The following is a 23500-nucleotide window of genomic DNA, read 5'->3' on the forward strand; positions in this document are numbered from 1 at the left end:
ATCCTCCATGGCCAGGATATTATAGATGTTATTGCAAATCGACCCATCCTGGATCCTAGGCTCATTCTAGAGCTGAGGGTGAGGTCAACATTAGCCACAGATCACCTGGACTGACTGAGGGAGAGGAGGGGTCCCCAGAGAAAAGCCAGCACTGGGTGGCCGGGGCAGAGGACCGCATGCAAGCCTGCAAACACAGCCAGTGTCTATACACTTGAACTCTTCTGTCTTTGTCATCAGTCCTCCACTCCCTTTAAATGGCTCCTCTCCACCTACCCTTCCTTCTCATCTTCCTCCTCATCCTTCTCCTCCTCCACTTCCTCCTTGCCAGCAACACTTTTCCAGGGTTTATAAAAGACCAGAGTCCTTGGCCATTGACTGTCACTGAATTCTCGCTGCAACCTTATGAAGTGCTATTAGGCATTAAGCAGCTTGGCTCTGGACCCCAGCCCTGCTCACCATCTCAGAGCGCAGCCTTCGGCAGGTCACCCCTTTCGCTGAACCTCAGTGTCCCTGTCTGTCAAGTGGGGGTGATGACGTGTTTTTCCCGGGGTGGTTGTGAGAATCAGTGGGCTGTGTGTATGAAGCTCAGTGCTTAGAAGGGTAAGTGCTCAGTAAGTGGGAGCACTCATCACTCACTGTATTTGTCAGACGTGGAGACTGAGGATTGCCATTTGTCCAAGGTCCCCCAGCCAGTGGGTAGCTGAGCTGGGCTTGGAGCCCAGGCTGTCTCATCGCGGGCTGAGTGCTTGCTCGTTATTGGATTTGCATTCCATTTTCCATCAGCTTTCCTGTTTGCTGGCAGTTTCTCATGGTAGGGTTCACCTCTGCAGTCTGGGCTAGTGTCTGGGATCAGTGCATAAATACTTCGTTACACATCTTCTACACACCAGGCACTAAGCTAGCCCCTGAGCAGATAAGGCAGACTGAACGTTCCGAAGCGTCATTTGAGAGAAAAACAAAACTGGAGGTATCACGATTCCAGATTTCGAGTCATATTACAAAGCAGTAGGAATTAAAACTGTATGGTACTGGCATAAAAATAGAGATGTGGAGCAGTGAAATAGAACAGAAAACCCAGAAGTAAACCCACAATTAGGTGGTCAATACATCTTTGACAAAGGAGGAATGAATATCCAGTGGAAAAAAGACAGTCTCTTCAGCAAATGGTGTTGGGAAAACTAGACAGTCACATGCAAAAGAATGAAACTGGACCACTTGTGGGGCTTTTGTAAAGCTGGACAAGCTGAACACATGCTCCTTGAATGGAGTTTGGCCAGGGCTTTATTCATCATTCAATTGTTGACTCTCGCTAACAACGGTCTGTTGTTCTTGCTTTCAGTGTGGAATAATTTATTGGCTATTTGGTGGTGCAGTCAGGAACCTTGGAAGCCCAGGACATGTCACTAAGTGGCTTCAGCCCCTCCAGGTATGGCGTGTTTTCTTCCATGGAGAGCCTTAAAAATTCATAGTAACTAGATGTGTGCGTGAGCGCATGTTTGCAGAGAAAGAAAGTAAACCAGAGAATTAACGTCAGGGAGAATCTTGTTCTGAATGAGAGATTCCAGATTGTTTTTTAAAAGAACTGTCACGTTGTTGTCACAGTAGCTGCCTCCAGGCTCAACGCTTGTAAATATCTCCAATTCACCGCTCCCTCTCTCACTCACATCCTTGATGATCAGAGCTCTGCAGTTAGAGTGAGCATCTGACTAGCTAATTCCCTTCTAATATCTGGTAAACTCCAGGAGCAGAAATACACTGGGATGTTTGCAATGACCGAGAGGGGCCACGGGAGCAACGTGAGAGGGATCCAGACTGAAGCCACCTTTGACCTCTCGGCGCAGGTGAGGATTCTGCCCCTTGTTCTGCAGTTTGGGGTGGTGGGAAACCTGCTCAGAACCAGACTCTCCTTCTTCCCGAGGTCAACCTCACATCCTCCATGTACACTCTCTGGTCAGAGGGGCTCAGATTTCAAACAATTGCCTAGGTGCTTTAGTGGAGGGGGACACATGCTCAGCCTTCATGTGTCTCATATAAGCCAGCACTTTCTCAGCACATACCATGTGCAGGCACTGCTTCACGCACTTTACGTGCTCTTGTTAATTGGACGTCTGGTGACACCCGTATGAGAACAATATGGGCGCCATTTTGTCATACTTCCCAACCGCCTCAGGTAAATGGCTGGAAAAGTTTTGTTCACACTCCCCTTTGCACCGTGTGGCAGGAGGGCACTGCGTGTGCTGATGTCTCCTTACCAGGAACCAAGCCCTTGTTACTGGCACGAAGCAGTGTTTCTAACTGTGACTTACATGAAAACTTCCGTGGCCTCCCAAATAGAATTTCACAAAACAGTCTTGCTTCTTTGATCTTTAGTATACGTGGGGAACTTCGTTAGTTTCCCTTCTGTCCTCATAAATAAAAACCAGTTCATCAAGACTCTAAACTGACCCTCTCCATAAATGCATCATACCCCGCAGGGCGAAAACCCTGCTCTATCTAAAGAAGTCTCCATTTCTTTAGCTCCTACTCCCTCCGAATAAAGAAACTCTCTACTTATTTCACTCTCCTTCATAGTTTCTTGCTTGATATTGGGTTCTCCTAAGAACTGTGAAGGAATACGTAAATTTTGAAGTTCTTTCTAGACACGAGTGTGGGTAAAAATATGTGTGCAGGCGTGCGGCGTGGGTGTAGGTGTGGCTACTCACTCTAGCTGTTCTTCGTTTTTGCTGAGTTTGTCCTTTAGAATCTGAATTTTTGCTAGCGGGTTTTCCCGACCCACAAATGCTAGCTAGAGGGGATCAGGGGTTAGAATGACGGATTCAAGCGAAGGTTCTGTTGGAATATGTTCATCCCGTCCTCCTGCCCAGATGCTAATCTCTATAATAGTCAGCGATGTCCAAGGTCTTAGCAAGAGTAAGGACTGGCATGTATTGAATGCTCCCTATGTGCCGGGCTCTGTGTCGAATACCTTCTGTATACTTCACCGTATTCCCTTGCAATAACCATCCCACAACATGACGGTAAGCCACTTCTTGTAATCTAGCCCATGTGTGCTAGATGTCAGGCTGAGCACTCTACATGTGACATTGTGTTAAAGACCCTGTAGTTTTCTAGGAAGATATTATTGACCCTATTTGATAGGTGGAGAAACTGAGGCTCACAGAGGTTAGGAAACTATGAATGAATCTGCAGTTAATGAACGAGTCTACCTCAGGTGGGGCTGCCCCTCACAGCTTAGCTTTCCAGCAAGGGGTGGCGTGCTAACCAAACACCTTTTCAATTTTTGGTTGATCAGTTTTTTCTTTCCCTAAACCACAGTACTGAGCTCACCTTGCTGTCATTAGAGAGGAAAAAAGAAACCCCACCCAGAATTCTTATTTATTTGTTTCTTCTTACAGTCATTATTTTTTCCCCACCAAAATCATTTCCCAGGGTGGGTCCCATTTTCCCCAAACAGCATAAATGATTTAGCTACCTGGCGTGCTTTGGCAGCTGCCGCCTTCTGCAGGGAGGTTGCAGAGCTGAAACCGTAATGATGAGGAGACTCTGGTGAACACTCCGGTGGGAGTGAGAGAGAGAATAAGCCCATCATAAACTCGGGCCACTGAGGATTGACATAGCAGGGAATGGATTTCTCCTTCATTGCTTTCCGTGTTTCCCCCTTCATTTCCCTTGTAAAACGTGAGAGCACATCCAATGAGCCCTCTCTCCCTCAAGGACTCTTTCAATCACTTACATTTTCTGGTTATTCATTTCTGTGGGTTGGCTGTTTTATTTTTATTTTTGGACAGAGGCTCGGGTAGTGGTGGGGATAATTAAGAGGTAAGGGAGAATTTAGTTTTATATTTTATGCTAACTAACAAAAATAAATGCAGCTATGAGCTTTTGGGCAAAGCCTTTTTTTTCTTCTTTTCTTTCTTCTTCTTCCTTTTTTTTTAGTGCTTACAGTACTGACCATTTTGTTGGCCTTCAACAACTAATTATGGTAGGAACCGACACACATGGTGCGCATTATTTAGATCCTGCTTTAATGCCAGCATTTTGGCTTGTGCAGACTTTCCCAAATCAATGTTTTTGCCAGAAGTGACAAACCTCCTTTCCCAGAGTGTATCAGATGTTTACGGGGATGGATGGCCTCCCGTCTCTTCCCCACCCCACCAAATCTTTGTTGCCAGGTCAATGTTACTCTGCTACTTCCCTTCCTACCCTTGAGGGGTAAGCGTCCCTTCACCACACGGATTTTTTTGTTGTTGTTGTGGTTGTTACTGCACTCAGCCTCAAATAGTTCCTTTCTTTGAGAAATCCTGGCTGGCCTGATAAGACCAGGGCAGTCTCCAGAGACTTCCCTTAAAAGGATTCAGCTTGTCCATTTATGTTTCTGAAAATGCTTGCACATGCTCGAAGTTTCCTTGTGCAAACACATGTCAGAGAATGTTTTCTTGGGCTTCGAGAATGTATGTCTTGGCCAGCGGGCGAGGGTAGTCTATAGACTTTAAAATCCGGACTCTGAGATAATCTTTACATGATCAATCATTTGTTGCTTTAGTTCAGCCACCTTTTCGATATTGTCAGCTCCAATTAGATGTGCAGTCCTGCTCTTTTGCCATTTCCCCTGGATTCCCTGACCTGCCCCAGAGACACTGTATTCAGAGCTGCCCGTTACCGTCAGTGCCTCCTTGATGAGAGGTTCCTGGGTAACCCAGGTGGTGAGCAGAGTCAGAAGTGAAGCGGGAGCATTTCCATTGTGATTCTGCCCTGGCTTCCCAAGAGGAGGAGAGAGAAGACCCAGGTTGAGCAGAGCCTGAAAACAAAAACCCTGCATCGTTTTCTTGAACAATGTTAATTTCAGACTGTTTGGAGCTGGAAGAATCTTTGGTCATATGATGGAAACAAACTGGGTGGCATATTCAAAGATTCTTCCCTTATAAGATAGAGAATTACCTATAAATGCTTCAGTTTAAGGGTTTATGCATTTTGGGGGGAACTTTTAATTATTATATCCATCGATCAAGAAAATGGAGTGGCAGGATCTGAAACAATCATCCAAAGGCTCAAATGAGTTTTTTTCCCCCCTTTTATAAAAATCAGGATTGTGTGGGCTAAGATTCTAAGCAATGGTGGGTCTAGGTCATGGTTGCCTACTAATCTTGCTTGCATTTCTGGCATACGATTTTGGCCTTCAATTAGATGCTGTTTAAGCAACAAAACCCTATCAATAAGGTAGAGATTTTCAAGGCCAGGGCAAGAGTGGAGGACATGAGGAACCAAGTGATTTGTCCACAAGACGCAATGCCCAGCAGACAAGATAAAACACGCAGATGTGGACTCATCCACCTAGGGGCCGCAGATCATTAGATGTGCCATCCTGTCTTGTGAACCTTGCCAGGGGGGTGTTTGGGAGAGCTGAGTATAGATCACCAGAGGCTTGGGGGTTTTGTCTTCTCTTCTGCTGTGAAATCAATCACCTGAGGGTGTCCTGCTGGAGGATGTGGATCTATTTCACAGTAATCATTGCACTGAGCCAAGGAGTTGAGTTGAGCCTAGGAAAGGAAAACTCTGTCGCTCTTTTTCTGTGTAGGAGTTTGTGATCGACACGCCATGTGAAAATGCTGAGAAGATGTACATTGGAAATGCAATGTATGGGAATTATGCTGCTGTCTTTGCTCAGCTCATCATAAACGGAAGATCGCAAGGTTTGTGCTAGTGCAGAAAGCTAGAATAATTCTCTTTACCCTTACTACTTTCCAGCAAGTACTTTACCTTGAAAGTGTACTTCACAGCACTGGTTTTGTCTGGTATAAACTCAGCACCAACTTTATTTCTTCAATATACATGGTGGCTGAATTTATTCTTACATTTGACATTACAGTAGTCCCCCCCTCCCCACCCTTATGTGCAGTTTTGCCTTCCATGATTATGGTTACCTGCCATCAGCTGCAGTCTGGAAGCAGATGACCTTCCTTCCGAGGTCAGAGGGTCCATAGTAGTGTCACACTCTGTCACAGGGCCTAGGTCATTCCCTCACTTCATCTCATCACGTAGGCAGGAAAACACTTGGCATATATAGGATTGGGTACTTTCTATGGTTTTCAGGCCTTCACTGGGGTCTTAGAACATATCCCCTGTGGAGAAGGGGGGACTACTGTATACACTACCACATGCAGGGCAGGGTCCTAGAACTGACTGAATTTCAGGATCAACACAATTTATAGGCTGTTCCAGGAAATGAATAAAGCTTTAATCCTAGCTTTAAGAGAAAAGAGAGTTTAGCGACTGTCTCTCTGCTTTCTCAGGGCCCCACTGTTTCATTGTTCCTGTCCGTGATGAGAATGGAAGCTTGTACCCCGGAGTGACAGCTATTGATATGATGTATAAGGAAGGTGAGTCCCCAAGTGACACCTCTTCTCCCCTCATTTGCACTTCCTGCATACTCCCTGCCCCACCCAAGGAGGGTCGAACCTAACTCACCAAAATAGCAAAACAGAGAAGGCAGAGAAAACTCTTCGATTTTGAAGCCTGATGAAAGTCTTTTATGTCACAACTGTGGGGAATGTTGAAGATTGCCGTTTATGAATATGCATTGGTCTTGTTTTCTCCCAGCCTCTCGGATTTTCCAGTCATGAGGCAGCTTTGCCCTGTGTAATTTTCGCCTCTTTTCCTCTTCTTGGACTTGTGGGCTCTCAGAGGGCCAGTCGAGGCTCTCTCTTTTTCCTGCCTCTGAGCCACAGCCTGGTGTTGGTGCCTCGGAGGCCCTTGATGAATCCCGAGGACTGACTCACAGGACGAGTTTGCTGTCATACCCCAGGCTGAGCGGCTTAAACAACAGAAATGTATTGGCTCATAGTGCTGGAGGTTACAAGTTCAAGATCAAGGCACTGGCAGGATTGGTTCCTTCTGAGGGTTGTGAGGGAGAATCTGTGCCACGCCTCTCTCCTTGGCTTCTAGCTGGTATCTTCATGCTCGCATGGCGTTCTCTCTCCTAGTGTGCATGTCTGTGTCCAAATTTCCCCTTTCTATAATCCAGTCCCTTAGATTAGGGCAACCCTAATGACCTCTTTTAGCTTGATTATCTCTGTAAAGACCCTGTCTGCGAATAAGGTCACATTCATTAGTACTGGGGGTTAGAACTCGAATATGTGAATTTTGGGGGTGGGGTTGGGGGGGTGTAATTCAACCAGCAATTACTGAGAGCAGGCCATGCCTGTGGGCCCCACTGGTTGTCCACAACCAAGGCCAAACCATTCCAAAGAAACAGGTGGGCAGAGAAGGAAAAATAAAAAGAAAAAAGGCGGAAGAAGATGATTCTTCAGTGGAGGGGATAGTCTCGTCTTGGCCCTTATGTTTAATGACCACTGCCATGGCTGCAGGAATGGGCTACAGGTAGGGTTGTGAGTGCTCTGACTATATCTCTCAGGGGTGACAGAGGCCCTCGCTGGCCTTGTCCCTTGAAGTCACCTCTCAAGTCCATTGTTGCTGAGAGCAGAGGGCTGAGCTCTTGTGAAGTGGTGCCAGACATTTAAAACACTGGCAACTTCAAAAAGTCTGCTTTGGTTTCCTTGTAAGCTCCTAAATGCAACTGTGTCCTTGTCAAGGGGTGATGTTCTAAATAAAGATGTTTACTAAAGATTTTTTTCCCCCTCGGATTAAATCTTCCTAAGTGTGAGATAAACAAAAAGTAGACCCCAGATTCTGACAGGTGTCATTAGGAAACAGGACCAGTGGCTTTCAGGAAGCTTCTGAAACTTGGGTCACCCCAGTCACTCACAGCTGTCCTCGTGGCCATTTTCTCTTGTCTTTTTAGGCATCTGATTTCACAAACTTACCCCTTGTTCTGGTACGGAAGTGCTGGGAGGGAGGAGAAATTAGACTTCTTGCTTTCCTGCCTTCTCAGCGCTTGCCCTGACATTTCCTTCTGATGCCTAGAGCTCCTCCTTCCCAAGTCATAGTACCCAGACTCTCCACATGAGCCCAGGAGCACAGAAGGCACAGCTCTTCAAGAAAACAAACAGACCACGTCCCCACCCCTGCCCCAAATAGAACAGCAACAGGCATCCAGGGTGTGGGATTTTAGCAGAGACAGGCCTGGGAAATAGCAGGAATGGTAGGTCTGAGGCTAGCACGGATTTGCCCCCTGCAGCTGTTTTCTGCTCTCTCTAGGTCTGCATGGTGTGGATAATGGGATTTTAATATTTCACAAGGTTCGGATACCAAGGGAGAACCTGCTGGATAAGTGAGTACTTTTCACTTTAACTCAGATTGGCTGTGCTTATGATCTCATTGCTCTCCCAAGCTGGGCCTGGCGCCTGGGTCTCATGGGCTGCACGTCCAGGCTGTCTGCCAGCCACTCCTACAAGTTTATTGATCTTTAATTGGAAAATGTAGATAAGAAAACAGAAAAAAATTGAAGTTATCCAAAATGCTATTCCCCAGACACAGTGATTGTTATGCACACCTTAATGTATAACTCTCTAGAATTCTTTCCACACTGGTGTATCAACAGAGAGAGGGATGTTTGATTTTTACTGAATGAGATCCACTTACAAATTCTATTTTTTTTTAAGATTTTATTTATTTATTCGACACAGAGAGAGATATCACAAGTAGGCAGAGAAGCAGGGGGAAGGGGGAAGCAGGCTCCCTGCTGAGCAGAGCCCCATGTGGGGCTCTATCCCAGGACCCTGGGATCATGACTTGAGCTGAAGGCAGAGGTTTAACCGACTAAGCCACCCAGGTGCCCCACAAATTCTATTTTTTATAACTTGTAATTTCTGCTTAACATTATGTTTTTATGCAACAGGAAATACATATGTACGTTATCATTTTCAATATTATTGTAATAGACCGTTAAATAAGTGATCTACAGTTTATGTAATCTGTTCTTACTGTTGGGCAATTTAGGTTGTTTCCTTAAAATTTGTTGCTGTTGTTGCTATTACACACTGGGTAATATTATCGCCTCCTTCGGGGGTGGCAGGAGGTAAGGTACCACCGTTCAGCCCAGGAGGCTGTTATAGCCAGTGCTTCTTGGAGGGATGGGTAATGTCAGAGATGCTCAGTGTCATTTCCCAGCATCCCATTGCCATCAGGGTGGGTTAAACGATGAGGTGAAGGCTGCTTCTTCTGGTGCATTTTCAGGGATGGAGCTCTAGGAGTTCACATTACACTTTGCAGAGGCCAAGAAACACCAATCACGGTTACTTTTCTCAACAGCATTTCCAGTATCTAGTAACAATCCTGACCTACCAGCTTATGGCAAATCTGTGGAAAAGCTAGCAATTAAGGTCTGGATAATCAGCTTGAGTCTAGAATTTCCTTTATAACACTTCATTCCTTTGCTTTGCCTGCAAACTCTTGTCAGCAGGTCAATGTCATAGATGCCAAAAGTTTAAGAAAAATGTGTGAGAAACAAAGTTTAAAAGAACCAAATTCTGTTAACCACCCCCCTCCGCCCCGCCCAAGCCCCTGGGGAATTGGTAAGAGATAAAATGGAAACAACAAAAGCATCTTTGCAGTTATCCTGGTGTGTGGGGAAGCCTTGAGGCCCCCTCAGGAGCCACCAGTGCCCATGACAGCAGGTCTGAGTGCCACCAGCCTTCCCCAGAGATGCCAGCACATTTTCCAGTTGCTCAGGCAGCAGCACTGTGCTCTGGGGGATGGGCAAGAGGGAAGGAAAGCTGTAGTTGTAGAGCTCCCCATGTGTCATCCACCCTCATGAGATCTCAGTGGCCTGGCCAGTCTGCCAGAAGCTGGATCCATTGGCTCATCTTTCATCCAATGCATTAGAGATTAGAAAGTTAGCTCTAGCCAGTAAGAAAAGTGACAGTGAGCTACATGGTCTGTAGAAGATATGAGAATATATAGATATTTTTTATAAGAAGGATTTGATTCTAAACCATTCTATTGCCCTTTAAACTGCCTTCAATATGCCAGAAAACCGCAGTGGAAACAGGCATTTTGGAGGAGGAGCCCCATTTTGGGGTGTTGATAAAAAATGGATCAGGAAGTAGATGTTTACATTCATTGCAATCCCTGTCAAAATCCTAGTTGCCCTTTTGTTTTTTGTTTTTGTTTTTGTTTTTGTTTTTTTCAGAAACTGAGAAACTACTCCTAAACTTTATGTGGCAATACAAGAGTCAGAATAGCCAAAACAATCTTGCTAAAGAAGTAGGAGACTCACACTTCTGATCTGAAAATTTATTACAAATCTATAGTAATGGAGACGGTGTGATATTATAGTGGATCCCCTGAAAGCAGGTGGGAAGTAAAAAATGAAAAAAAAAAAGGAAAAAAAATTTACTGTGGTATTAGCATAAGGATAAATAGATAGGCAATGAAATAGAATAGAGAGTCTAGGAATAAATTCTTACATTTATGGTAAATTAATATTCAACAGGGACAATAAGACTTCTTTTTTTTTTTTTTTTTTTTAAAGATTTTATTTATTTCTTTGATAGAGAGAGATCACAAGCAGGCAGAGAGGCAGGCAGAGAGAGAGGAGGAAGCAGGCTCCCTGCTGAGCAGAGAGCCCGATGTGGGGCTCGATCCCAGGACCCTGAGATCATGACCTGAGCCGAAGGCAGCGGCTTAACCCACTGAGCCACCCAGGCGCCCCGACAATAAGACTTCTTAATGGGGGGAAAGAATAGTCCTTTCAACAAATGATGCTGGGGCAACTGGACACCCACAGGCAACAGCATGAAGTTGGACTCTTCACTCATCCTGTACACAAAAATTAACTCAAAATGGATCACAGATATAAATGTAGAGGCCCAAACTTAAAGTTCTTAGAAGAAAAGATAGATGTGTGTCTTTGTGACCTTGATTTAAACACCAAAAACATAAGCAACCAAAGAAAAAAAGAAATTAAAATTAAGCAAATTTTTAAATTTCATCAAAATTTTAAAAATTTGCACCTCAAAGGACACTATGAAGGACATGAAAAGACATTACACAGAATGGAAGAACATATTTGGAAATCACATATATTGTGATATGTATGATACATATATATCATCCATATCTATCTATTTATATATATGGCATCCAGAATATAAAAGGAACTATTACAGCTCAACAATTAAAAGACAAATGACCCAGTTGAAAAATGGGCAAAAGCCTGAATAGACATTTCTTCGAAGAAGATATGCAAATGGCTAGCGAGCACATGAAAAGATGCTCAACATCATTGTCATTAGGGAAATGCTAATCAAAACCACAATGAGATACCACTTTGCACCTGCTCAGATGGGTATAAAAAAAGAGACAGGCTGTAATGGTTGGCGAGGATGTGGAGAAATTGAAACCCACAAACCTTCTTGGTGGGGATGAAAATGGTGTTGCCAATTTGGAAAAGAGTTTGGCATTTCTCCAAAAGTTTAAGTTTTTCATATGAGCCCATTCTGTTCCTAGGTATGGGTGAAAACATCGTTCACAGGAGAATGAAAAACATGCTTGCACCAAAACATGTCCACAATTGTTCAAATTGTTCAATTGTTCATAGCATAATTATTCATAATAGCCATAAAAGGGGAGACAACCCAAATATCCATGAACTGATGAGCAGAGGAACAAGATATGGTGTATCCATGTGGAGGCTTATCATGGGGCCGTAAACAGGCATGAAGTATGGACACACACCACAACATGCAGGGACCATGAGAACGCCGAGCTGAGTAAAAGAAGGCACACATAAAAGCCACATATTGTACAGTTCCACCGATGGGAAACATCCAGAATGGACAACTCTGTAGAGATAGATAGTAGTTTAACGGTTGCCAGGGCCTGGAGTACGATGAGTATGGGGAGTGACTGCTCACAGCATGAGGGTTTTTGGGGGGGTGATGAAATGTTTTGGAACTGGACAGTGGTAATGGTTGTACGAGTTTCTGAATGTCCTAAAAAGCACTGAATTGCACACCTTAAAAGGGGGAGATTTTATGGCATGTGAATTATATATCAACAACAAAAGAGTGGATTGGGGTGTGGTCTTCACATTCAGGCTCCAGTGTGGGTTTAATGATGGCACTCCCCATGCTTCTTTTTGGCACGAAACCTGCTTTTACTTTCCGTGAGTCAAGTCTTGGTCAGAATCTCCTGGGGAGACTCTTCCCCTGCCTCCGACTCTGAGGTCTCATGAGCATTGTTCCTGGACCCGGAAACCTTGTGTGTGTGTATGACATCATTTCTAGTGGTGCCGTGTACTTCTTCTTTGTTAACCCTGCTCCTCTTTTCCACCTGCCTCTCCCCTATCATAGGTTTGGTTCTGTGGCTCCAGATGGGCAGTACCACTCCCCTATTAAGAACAAGAGTGCAAGATTCAATGCGATGCTGGCAGCGCTGACCCCTTCGAGATTAGCTGTGACTTTCCAAGCTCTGGGTGCCATGAAGGTAGTTGACTCTGATTTTAATTTACATCACGGTTTATTCTCTGCATGTTCCAGGGGGTGGATAACAATTTTAGGAGCTGAGCTTCCTGAGCCACAGTTATTGTAATGTGGCTAGGGTTAATGGTTAGATACTAAGAAGGGCCAGTTGGTCGCATACAGAGAACATTTCTGCACCCTTCTTATCATGGAATCCTATCCATCTTCATCTCAGATGGGTTGCTGATTATGGTGGGTACGACATAGGCATTGTGGTAAAGGAGCCACAAAAGATGACCTTGGGGGGGGCCTGGGTCATTTAGAACAAATGCATCTGCTGGAAAAGCAGCTAAGAGCTGACAAGTGAGGGGAGGCTGGCGTGTCTCAGTTCAGTTCACTGGGGAGATTTGATGGTCACCTGGCTGTTTGGGGCATGGCATTCAGGATCACAGTTGGAGTCCATGAAGCCAGACCCCTAGAAGGCATCTCTACCTCCCCTCCTCTCCCACCCTCCCAGATACTAATTTGGAAAGAGCAGCCAGTAGAGGCAAGTTCTGGAGGGGCCTTCTCTTTCTCCTTTTTCTCCTCTTCCTCCTCCTCCTCCTCTCCTCCTCCTCAAGGCTCAACATTGTCTGTTCTCTGGGCCCTTTCCATCCTTTTGCATGAGGGAAAAACCTGCTCTAAGCTCCATGGAGCTTGGTGAAGCTGGAAGAAAAATTAGGAAACCTGTGAATATACATTGTGGCACGAATCCAACTTTTCCATCAAGAAGGAATAAATTTCATTAACCTGACTTGAGGCCTGACATCAGCACACAGTCGGCTGACTAGCAGGAGAATTCTTCTTTACTCTCTTCCATCGATTTGGTCCTACTTCCCAGGAAGCCGGCCTGATAGGACCTGCCCTGTGTTTTGCATTTCCTGCTGGTGGGTACAACTGAGATGCTGTAAATACCCAGGCTCAGTGCTCAGCCAGCGACCTCACGCCCATAGGCACTGCTTCCTGTGCTTGTGTTCCCGTGGTTCTGAAGGGGTGTTGAGTTCTGAGGTCCTGCATTAGGAGTGGCCCAGCCGGTTGGTTCCCTTGGCTGAATCATCTGACAAATGAAGGAGGCCCCAGGGAAGCTTGAAGTCAAGGCTGTGTTCTGAAGCACAGCTTCAGAGTGCTAAGGAACGCTTCTTCTTTAAGTCTGTAATAGAAACCATTTCAGCCATTTCGGGACTCCAGAAAGAGGCACAAGGGGAGAAGTCGGTGAGCTGAGTATTACATTGTAGAGAAGCTGGGACAAAAGTCAGAGCCAGGATTATCTGTTCCCTCAGTGGCAGTCTGTGCACCAGAGTTCCTCTGCTGGCAGTGGCCTTGGGTCCCTCTGAGGAGAGTGCTCGAGGGACACGAAAGTACCTGCTGGCCCCTGGCCTGTACAGGCGGTGCAGAAAGCCTGTGCTTTATGTTTCTGAAGGGGCGGCGGTGTGTGAGGACGTCCATGCTGCCAGCAGCCCCATTAGCTCATCCGGGCTGGTGGCCAAGGCCCAAGGGGCAGGCACAGGGTAGCAGAGCCAGGGAAGTGGCAGGGCCTTCTGGAAGAGACTTGATTTTCAGTATCATCAGATCTGGAGCAGGGAGGGTGGGAGAGACGAGACCATGGCTGATTTTTAAAGATTTTATTTATTTATTTGACAGACAGAGATCACAGGTAGGCAGAGAGGCAGGCAGAGAGAGCGGGGGCGGGGGGGGGAAGCATGCTCCCCGCTGAGCAGAGAGCCCAATGAGGGCTTGATCCCAGGACCCTGAGATCGCAACCTGAGCCGAAGGCAGAGGCTTTAACCCACTGAGCCACCCAGGCTCCCCCATGGCTGATTTTTAAAAGGTCCTCATTCTCTGATCTACCAGACATTGGCAACGTAGAGGCCCTATCTTGATCATAGAATAGGGAACCAAGGCCCAAATCTCAGCCAGTACATGACCAGCAGTGGGGTCATGGACGAATCAGGAGGCCTCTTTAAACCTCAGCTTCTTCATCTGTAAAATGGACCTTGTGATAATGATGAGGCAGGAGCGAGTAGAGGTGTGTGCGGCGCTGGCACAGAGCGAATGAATGTTCAGTAGCTCAGAGCTGTCACTGATGTGATGCTTGTTGCCACTGCTGCTGTCACTGGGAAGATAGGAGTAGCTGTGAGATAGGAATGAGTGGGCTTTTATTGGAACACCTGGCATCTGGGCCTCCAGGTAACAAGGTGGTCTGAAAGGTTTTGCAGAAGCATGCAGTTTTCTTTGGGTTTCTGTGTCTCTGAAGCCAAAGAGTGGCTGTGAGTCAGCACCTGCCCTGGCCAGGAGGCACATTTGCCCAGTGACAGGGAGATCCCCTTGTGGAGCCTGCGAGCCCCCGGCGTGATGTGGTGTGGGCACCGCCGATGCGCTCGGCCCTGATGGACAGCGACCCTGGCCACTGTGATCTCATCGCGAGCGTCTCGGGCGAGGATGATCTCACCAGTCCTCTTGGCAGGTCCTCCTCTCCTATGGCTCAAACACATGACAGATGTTTTCTCGGCTGAAACCTAAGACGGTCCTGCTTGTTCTGTTCTCGCTGATGAGTGGAAAAATGGATCCTTTTCTCCTATGTGCATTCCTTATGTATTAGAAAACTGTCACCGTGGCTCCCCATGGTGACATTTGCTCAAGGCTGAGCATGCCCGGGCCTTTTAAACTTTGCCCAGATGTCTTATTTTTCATGGTTATCTCTCATTTCCATAGTTTCTTAGTACTTTCAGGTTTTCTCTTAAAGGCTTGCCTTAATAGCCTTCCTCCAATTTGTGTCCAAAGTGCCGTGCCAGATTAAATGATTAGCAGGAACAAAAGGGAAAGGAAACCAAGACATTTGGCTTGGGTAGGAGGTGGGGCTTCGGTAGAGCTGGGCAGCTGAAGTGGAGGGCTGGGAAGCATTTTCAGAAGGAGGAAGGAAGCTGGGGAAAGTCACCGTGAGTTCGGAGACAGAAATAGAGGGAGTGTGAAATGTGAAAGAGTTCTAGCCCATCATTTTGGGTTGATCTTGCACGGAAGTAAATATTTCAGCATAAGACATGCTGGTTCCCCACTCTCCAAAGGGTCTCTCTAGTCTTTTATAGTAGATGCTACATGGTAGCGGGGGCCCTCCTCCAGAGTTCTAAGCACCTCTGGGTGGGGCCGGGGCCGGTGAAGCTGCATTTCTAGCAAGGTCCCCACTGATGTTGACATTGCTGGTTGGGAACCACATTTGGAAAACCCCTGCACAGAGCAGACGGATAGAGTCATAGATTCCTGGCCCAATCCCAGCCACTTTGCCCCGTCCTGGCTTCCCAGTGCCTCCAAGATCATGGCCCAAGTTCTCTTCCCGTCTCCAGTGCCTTGCATGACCTCTCACTTGGCCTCCTGCTCACGTGCGCTGTGCTGCCTAGCGTGCCCTCCCCCCACTTTTCACATGGTTAGTATTCATGTCCATGTTAGTGGTCAGACAAGTAAGTGTCCCTTCTTCAGAAAGGTCACAGCCTACGTGTGGTCCCTCTCTCGTTTTCAAGGCCCTTTACTTCCCCCTGCAGCATTTGCTATGGTTTTGACCAGCTAACGGTGTGATAGGCCATTTCTGTGTCCTTCCAGCCTAAAGGCTCCACAGCCAGGGCCCTGCCGGCCACCTTCACTGCTGGGTCTTTAACTTCCCACGTGGCATGGCACGAAGTAGGACCACAGCAAATAGGAGTTGGCAGAATGAATGAAGAATGAATCAGGGGTGCCTGGGTGGCTCAGTCGGTTAAGTGTTTGCCTTTGGCTGAGGTCATGATTTCAGGGTTCTGGGATTGAGCTGCTTGTCGGGCTCCGTGCTCAGCGGGGAGTCTCCTTCTCCCTCTGTCCTTCCTTGTGCTCTTTTTCTCTGTCTCAAATAAATAAATAAAATCTTTAAAGAAAAAAAAAAGGAATAAATTAGAATTCACAAATTGAACACCTGACAGAGTTCTTAGTAGAAGTAAGTGTTCCGTACATGTTTATCTTGTGCCCCACACCCCAACCCCTCAGTTCATTCCAGGCTTGCAGGGAAGAAGGATGTTGCTAACTCCTCCTTCTAACTCTGCACATAATACGTGCTTTATACATATTAACTTATTTCTCCTCATAACAGTTCTGAGGAGGTTCCATTGGTATGTGGGGAAACCGAGGCCTGAAGAGATCAAAGAAATTTGTCCAAGGTGGGCACTGAGTATATTACAGGTTGACTCTGCTGGTCCTTGTTAAGGGAGATGGCCCCATGTTTGGAAGGATGGTCATAGCATGTTGTGTGGAGAAGATTGACATGTAGATATTATGGAAAGATAAAGTTGGATTCGGTGAGAACAGGGGCAGGGCAATGCAGGACATAAATACTAAGAAGCTGGAGGTGCTCGGGTGTGTTCATGAGCTGCTGAATTAGCTGAGTTACCACTTTGGGTTGTAGAAGGCCACGAGCTGGCCTGTGAATGGTTGGGTTAGGAAGACCTTCACCACAGCCCTTAAGCCAGACCGCATCTGGTGGGAGCCATGCTTCTCCTCATCACCTAATCCTCATGCCAGTGCTGAGGCAGGCAGAGGGAAGACAGCCCACATAAAGTTGTTCGGGAGAGGTGTGTGGGATTGACGCGTATGGAGACAGCTGGAGTGCTGTGCTTACCGTAGGCGATAGCAAGACCATGAACAGCATGGACTCTGGAATGGGCTTCTTGGATTCGCAGCCTGCCTCTGTATGAGCTCGGCAAGTTACTGACCTTCTCCACACCTCTAAATACAATGACAGCACAACCTCGTAGAGATGTGGTAAGGCCTGGGTCAGAACCTGGAAGGGGCTTCTACAGTGCCCACAAACACTTACACCGTCCGTACAGGAAGGCTGGTATTATTATTAGGTACCATTATATGTAGGTGTGATGTGTGAGCTTATATAATCAAGTTCAGGGCTATCAGTCATGAAAATGACATCTGAGGCTGTGAGGATACCACACTGGGTTGATAACACATGCTCAGCCTGCTGTGCTCGAGCTGACAGCGGGGATGCATGAGGCTGAGCCTGGATGTGGCTGGGAGATGTCTGTGGTCATGGTTGGCTGTGGCTATGGGGATGGGGAGTGGTGAGGTCCGTGCCATCTGGCTGTCTTCCTGGGGATCATTAAAAGACACATGGTGTTGAGAGAAGAGTGGAGGGAGTGAATGACCATCTTTGAGTCATAAAAAGCTGTGGTATGTATGATGGTGGATAGCTTTTCCCAGTTGCTGGGGCTGAAGGGAGAGCAAAGGGAAGAAGTTGGTTTCACATGGGACACTCAGGACTTGTGATGGGAACGTGACCTTTTCTGACAGTGAGTGTTGTTGGACATGAAGAAAGGGCCTGAGGAAGGTGGTAGAGTCCACTTTTTCAAGAGAGTCTCTCTCTCCTATTAATGGGGCTTCGGGGATATTGTGGCCTTGAATAACTTTTTTGAGACCTTCTGACTCTGTGGTTTCATGGAAAATTAGAATAACAAAGAAGAGGAGGTGAGGGGTATCTGAGTCTTCTGAGTCAAAGATGGTTTTTCAAACCACAGGGGTGTGATGGTGCAAAATCACTTGGGCCTGGGCTGTGTTGGAGGAACACAGAGCAAAGCTGGCTGTGTGTTCCTTTTTTCCGGTCTTGCCCTGGGGCTTCTCCTTCACACAGACTTTAACACATCCCCAGAGATGTCCCAGATGTGTGTTCTCACCCTGGTGTCTGGCTCCTGCATTTAACTCTGCAATGCCAGGCCTGGGTACTCTAGTCACCAGCTGGGACTAGAGCTGGGCAGCTGGCATCAGAGTATGACAGCCTGCCCACCCTGATAACCAGGAGCCAGTCCCTTTAAATTAATAACCTCAATTTCTGTAGCTACCACTATAAAGTTATCAAGTTTTTGTCTGTTTAATTCTTGCTAAGGAGGTCACCTACTTTAGTTTCCTTTTGGAATCATTTTACGTTTATATCTCCTTCTTGTCACTTAGTTTGATTTCATTTTTATGATTATTAATAGAACATTTGGTGGACAAAGATCTTGCCTTTTACTTGTTCTCCATGTAGGGCCTAGTAGAACACTAAATGTCATGCAGTCTTTTTACTCTTCCTTTCCTTTCCTTGCCTTCTCTTCCCCTTTCCCTTTTCCTTTTCCCACCCCTTCCCTTTCTTTTCCCTACCCCTTCCTTTTTTCCTCCCTCCCTTCCTTCCTTCTATCTATCCAGCCATCCAGCCATCTATCTACTCATCCATCTTCCTATCAGTCTACACAGTCATGTACCCACCCGTCCATTCATCCATCTATCTACCTTCCTACCCGCTCCTCCCATTCATCCATCCATTTATCCACCAATCCACTCACCTATCCATTCATCCATCCATCCACCCACACACCTTTCCACCCATCCCACTACAAAGACTCTGAACACAAGGGTGACCCATTCATGTACGATTTGGTAGTTAATGGGGAGCTATGTAATGTTGTAAAGAAAGGCAGTCACTTTTCTGACGGACAACATATTGTAGAAAAACGCCCTAGGCAAGAGTATATAAGGAGAAGTCAGAGGCATATTCTATCCTCCAGAGCCTGGCCCTCAGCCAGCATTAAGGACTAAATAAGGAGCATCTCTAAAGGACCTTGTACACATGAGGGCTTGGTGTGCAGACTGAACTGAATGGGATTGGATAGAAATAGGAGAACTCTGACAGTGAGCACAGTGAGACCTCTGCCTTGTCAAATGGTGTGGTGTAACAGAGGGCAGAGTAAGGTAGAATATGGGGTCTCTAGAGCAATGTCTTAAAAATGTACGGTACTCACAAGTGTGTGTATATCCTTGAAATTGACAAGGCAGAGTTGATTGATGTTTATTCTGTTGATACTTTTGTAATGTGGCCAGTCATCCCTTACCACAGGGAGTTGGGAGAATTGAAAATGGGGCTCATTCTGTGTCAGTTGTATGCTTGTCTTTTTAGATACATTGTGTATGCTTTCAGGAAGCATTTTCATGTTGCTCATCTTGTTCTACTCAGGTTGACATTATTCTTATTTTAGTGTCCTCACAATGTGTACACAGGTGAAAGGAGCAGAGGACTTGCTCAGATGCTGGGGAAGTCCCATGGGATAAAGGGTTTGGTCTGGATGACCCTTGGAGGGGCCATCTGTGAAAGAGGTACCGTTTCTAGTTTTCTGGGGGTAGAAACTTCCCAAGGTTGACCACCAGAGGGTAGCAAATACCAATAATGACTTGCAGATTATTTTTTCCTTTCTATTTATTTGGGGTTGTACGTAAGAAAAGCCTGGAATTTTGTTGTTTTCATCAGTTTAGCATCTTGTCAGCTATGCGTGTTGATTATTACAAAAAGGTCAGGATAAGGAAAGGGGGGGTGGGTGCATTATCTGAGTAATAAATTGTCTGGCCCAAGACCAAGACTGTTCATAGGAGGCAGAGTTATCTGGATGACTCTTCAGGGTATAATTTGGCTCACAAATGGTTTAAAAAATAAGTTTGCAGCATTTTGGGTGGGTGTGAAAATGGTTAAAAAATTTTTTTTTTTTTGTGGGGCACCTGGGTGGCTCAGTGGGTTAAAGCCTCTGCCTTTGGCTCAGGTCATGAGCTCAGGGTCCTGGGATTGAGCCCGGCATCATCGGGTTCTCTGTTCAGCGGGGAGCCTGCTTCCCCCCTCTCTCCCTGCCTCCCTGCCTACTTGTGATCTCTGTCTGTCAAATAAATAAATAAAATATTAAAAAAAAAAAAACAAAAAAATATTTTTGTGTGGTGTTTCCATGGCAGTTTACATTTTTAACAACTGAAATTTGAACATTTATTTTCTAAAAGGTACATCTGCTGCCTTTTCCCTCAAAGAGCAAAAAGTTAAAGAGCTGGTACAACTGTAGACAAGTAGCACCTGACATGAATTTTTGAAATGGTAATTTTAAAGTATTGCCATTCTGAATTTACTTCAATTCTGTGAACACATGTGGGATGAGTTGCTGTGGGCAGTAAGCAGAGAGAACCTGGAGAGGTGGGAGCTCTGGGAGCTCACAGTGCATCCTGGTAACCTAGATCCTGGAAGGTGGTGGTGGTGGGCTTCATAAAGAGAGCGGCCAGAGATTTTTGTGGTTAGAAGAGACCTTGGAGATAAGAGTCCGGTGCCTATGTTTTATGGAGACGTTTCTGAATGAGGCTCTGAGTCTCTCAGGCACCAAAGACCTAGAAGCTGACCTCCAGCCCTTCCGCCCTGGGCAAAGTCTCCAGGTCCCACCTGCAGATGGACAACCCGAGAGAACATGGTGGCATATGGAGTTTTTCTGTGCTGGAGGAGAGGAAAGTCTTGGGCATCCCTCCCCTTTTGATGTGGCCCAGGAATGTGAGATGTTTGTGACTAAGATAACGTTTCAAGGAACAGAGCTCCCTTGAACTAAGTCATCAGAGGCTGAGCAAGCCTCGTAGGAAACCCCAGTCTCCTCAAACCCTGCGGTGTGGCCGTGGCAGCTATGAGAAGCAGTAGCAATGCTGCTGCCAGTGTAGACTGCTTCCAAGCCGCTCTGCACCTGGGTGCCGCTTGGAAGGGGGCTGGCTTCTTGCATCCTGATCACCTAGGTCATGGAGAAATGGTGCCCAGGCTGCAGCTGTGAGGAGCGTCATCTGTCCTTTGCCTGCCCCTGGGGAGCACCACCTGTGCCACCCGAGAGGTCAAGTATGGATGATTCCTGGCGGGCTTGCTGTCCTTAGGAGCTTTTCCACCTGAAACTTGATATTTCATGTAGCACAAGGGCTTGTACAGGTCACTGTACCTTTTCCTGACTCCACATTTCATGGACTCCATTCTTCTTCCTCTGCCATGGATCCATCTGTTGGGAGTTTCTCAGAGAAAGGTGACAATAGTTCAGCCCTTCCCCAAGTAATAACTCCTTGTCCTGAGTGCTTCCCTGAGCATTTTATAGATAACCAGTCCTTTAGTCATCACAGTGGCTCTGTGAGGTGGGTGCTGTCGTGATCCTCATTTTCCAGATGAGAAAACCGAGAGATGGAAAAATGTAGCAGCTTGCCCCAAGTTCCCCAGGCCTCCCAATGTGGCATCCTCGTGCTGGGGCCCTGCCTTACCCACACTGGGATGGCTTTTGTCATCCTCAAGCAAGGAGTCCTATGAATCCATCACAGACCCTGCTCTCTGGCATTCCTGGACCACTTGGACACATGGTTGTATTTGCTTTGGTTAACCAACCCAAACCAGAAAATAAAAAGATTCTTTTGTCTATGTTTAAAATTGTGGCGATTCCACTCAAACTGGGATTTGGCAGATGCCGGCTGGTTAGCGGCTGGGCCAGAATCCCGGCTTCCTTCTCCACTGTGGCCTGGGACCTGACTTGTTCTTTAGTGGCACCATGGACTTTACGTGATCGCTGTGTGTCACTGTGGTCCTGAGCATCAGTGTGCAGGGGGCATGAGGGGTGAGGGGAGACAGGCAGGTCCAGCCTTTACATAGAATGTCCTTTTATGGGGAGAAGGTCCATATATAATGAACATTTGTTGAGCGTGTATAACTCTGAGCTCAGTCCAGTGCGATGGTTTTTGAATACCTCTGCTTACTTGCATCAGGTTTGCGGGTGAAAGTTTCTCTATTTCTGTGTAGGAGACCTCCGCATTAGCTCTGGAAGCTGTTTGGCTTAAGTATATGGAACTTTCTCAGTAGCGTGTCTAGATCTGGTCTTTCATTTTACCCTGCCTGGCACTTGGTAGGCTCTTTAAATTTGAAAATTCCTTTCATTCTGGAGAACTTTCTTCTAATAGTTCTCTGGTAATTCTTTTCCCCCTATTTTTCTCTGTTTTCTCAGAACTCGAATTGTTTGAAGGTTGGAATTTTTATCTTGATTGCCTCTCTCTTTTTCCCCACAGAGTTCTCAATAGGATTTGCTCTATGTTCTGGAATTTTCCTCATTACACATTTTCATTTGTACAATTACTTCTAATTTTCAAGAGCTCTTTCTCATATCTGTTCCTTTTCTATAGGGAGATGTTTTTGTTTTTTAGATGCAGTTGCTTCTGTAATATAGATCAACTGGAGATTTTTTTCCAGAGTTTTAGTCTCTAAATTATCTTTTTCTTCCCCCCTATAGGGTCTGTTGGGGTCAATTAGAGAAAGAGAGGGTTAGGGGACAGAGAGATTGGAAACCACCAATTACAATCAATGTTAGGTTAGTGCTATAATGGAGTTACTAGCCAGACCAGGTCAAGTGCCACCAGGATTAGCTTAAGCCATTGGGGGAGAGTTCCCCCAAAGACTTTTACACTGACTCTTGAAGGATAAGTAGAAATTGCTTGTGAAACAAAGAGGGGGAAGAACATTCCAGGCAGAGGGGAGACCATGCATGAAGACATGGAGGGAGTGTAAAGCAATGAAACCCACGGTGGATGAACAGAAGGCTTACTGTAGCCAGAGCTTCCATGGCTTGCTTGAGAAGTTGTGGTGGTTATCTACCACACTGACCAAGCTGGCAGGTGAGTGATGGCCATGATGGAAAAGGACTCAGGAGCCATGGAGAACCTGCAAAGGAAGGATTACATGCAGGATAAGGATATTCCCAGAACTGGATTTTATTATTATTTTTTTTATTTCTTTTTAAAAAATATTTTATTTATTTGACACACAGAGAGAGATCACAAGTAGGCAGAGAGGCAGGCAGAGAGAGAGGGGGAAGCAGGCTCCCCACTGAGCAAGGAGCCTGATGTGGGTCTCGATCCCAGGACCCTGAGATCATGACCTGAGCCAAAGGCAGAGGCTTAACCCACTGAGCCACCCAGGTGCCTCCCAGAACTGGATTTTAGATAGAGTGTCGTGGCAGATGGGTGGAAGATAGAGGGGGTGCATAGTTGGCAATTGGGACTATGATAATGGTCCAAGTAAGACATGATGTGTGGAAGAGGTGGGGAAAGAATATGGTGTAAATGTGAAGGACAGAATAGAGAGGATATTGGGGCTGATTGGATGCGAGAGACCAAGGATGACCTCAGTTCTGGTCTTGGGGACTGTGACCTTTAACTCATTAAGGGAGTTAAGAAAGGGTTGCTTCCTATGCTTTCACCAATAGAAATTTTCCTTTAAGTATACAACTGGTTCGACT

At 46.2% G+C, this 23500-nt stretch overlaps 1 protein-coding gene across 1 annotated transcript in view; it reads left to right on the forward strand.

The window, feature by feature from the left end:
* Positions 1-23500, forward strand: part of ACOXL (acyl-CoA oxidase like) — a 336509-nt gene that overhangs the window by 42430 nt on the left and 270579 nt on the right. Inside the window, exons 4-9 of the mRNA XM_047746939.1 lie at positions 1340-1426; positions 1743-1841; positions 5576-5690; positions 6291-6377; positions 8155-8227; positions 12252-12384. Of these exons, the coding sequence (XP_047602895.1) occupies positions 1340-1426; positions 1743-1841; positions 5576-5690; positions 6291-6377; positions 8155-8227; positions 12252-12384 (594 nt within the window). The remainder of the gene's footprint in view (positions 1-1339; positions 1427-1742; positions 1842-5575; positions 5691-6290; positions 6378-8154; positions 8228-12251; positions 12385-23500) is intronic.

Source organism: Lutra lutra, chromosome 9, assembly GCF_902655055.1.
Source record: "Lutra lutra chromosome 9, mLutLut1.2, whole genome shotgun sequence".
Lineage (NCBI taxonomy): Eukaryota > Metazoa > Chordata > Mammalia > Carnivora > Mustelidae > Lutra > Lutra lutra.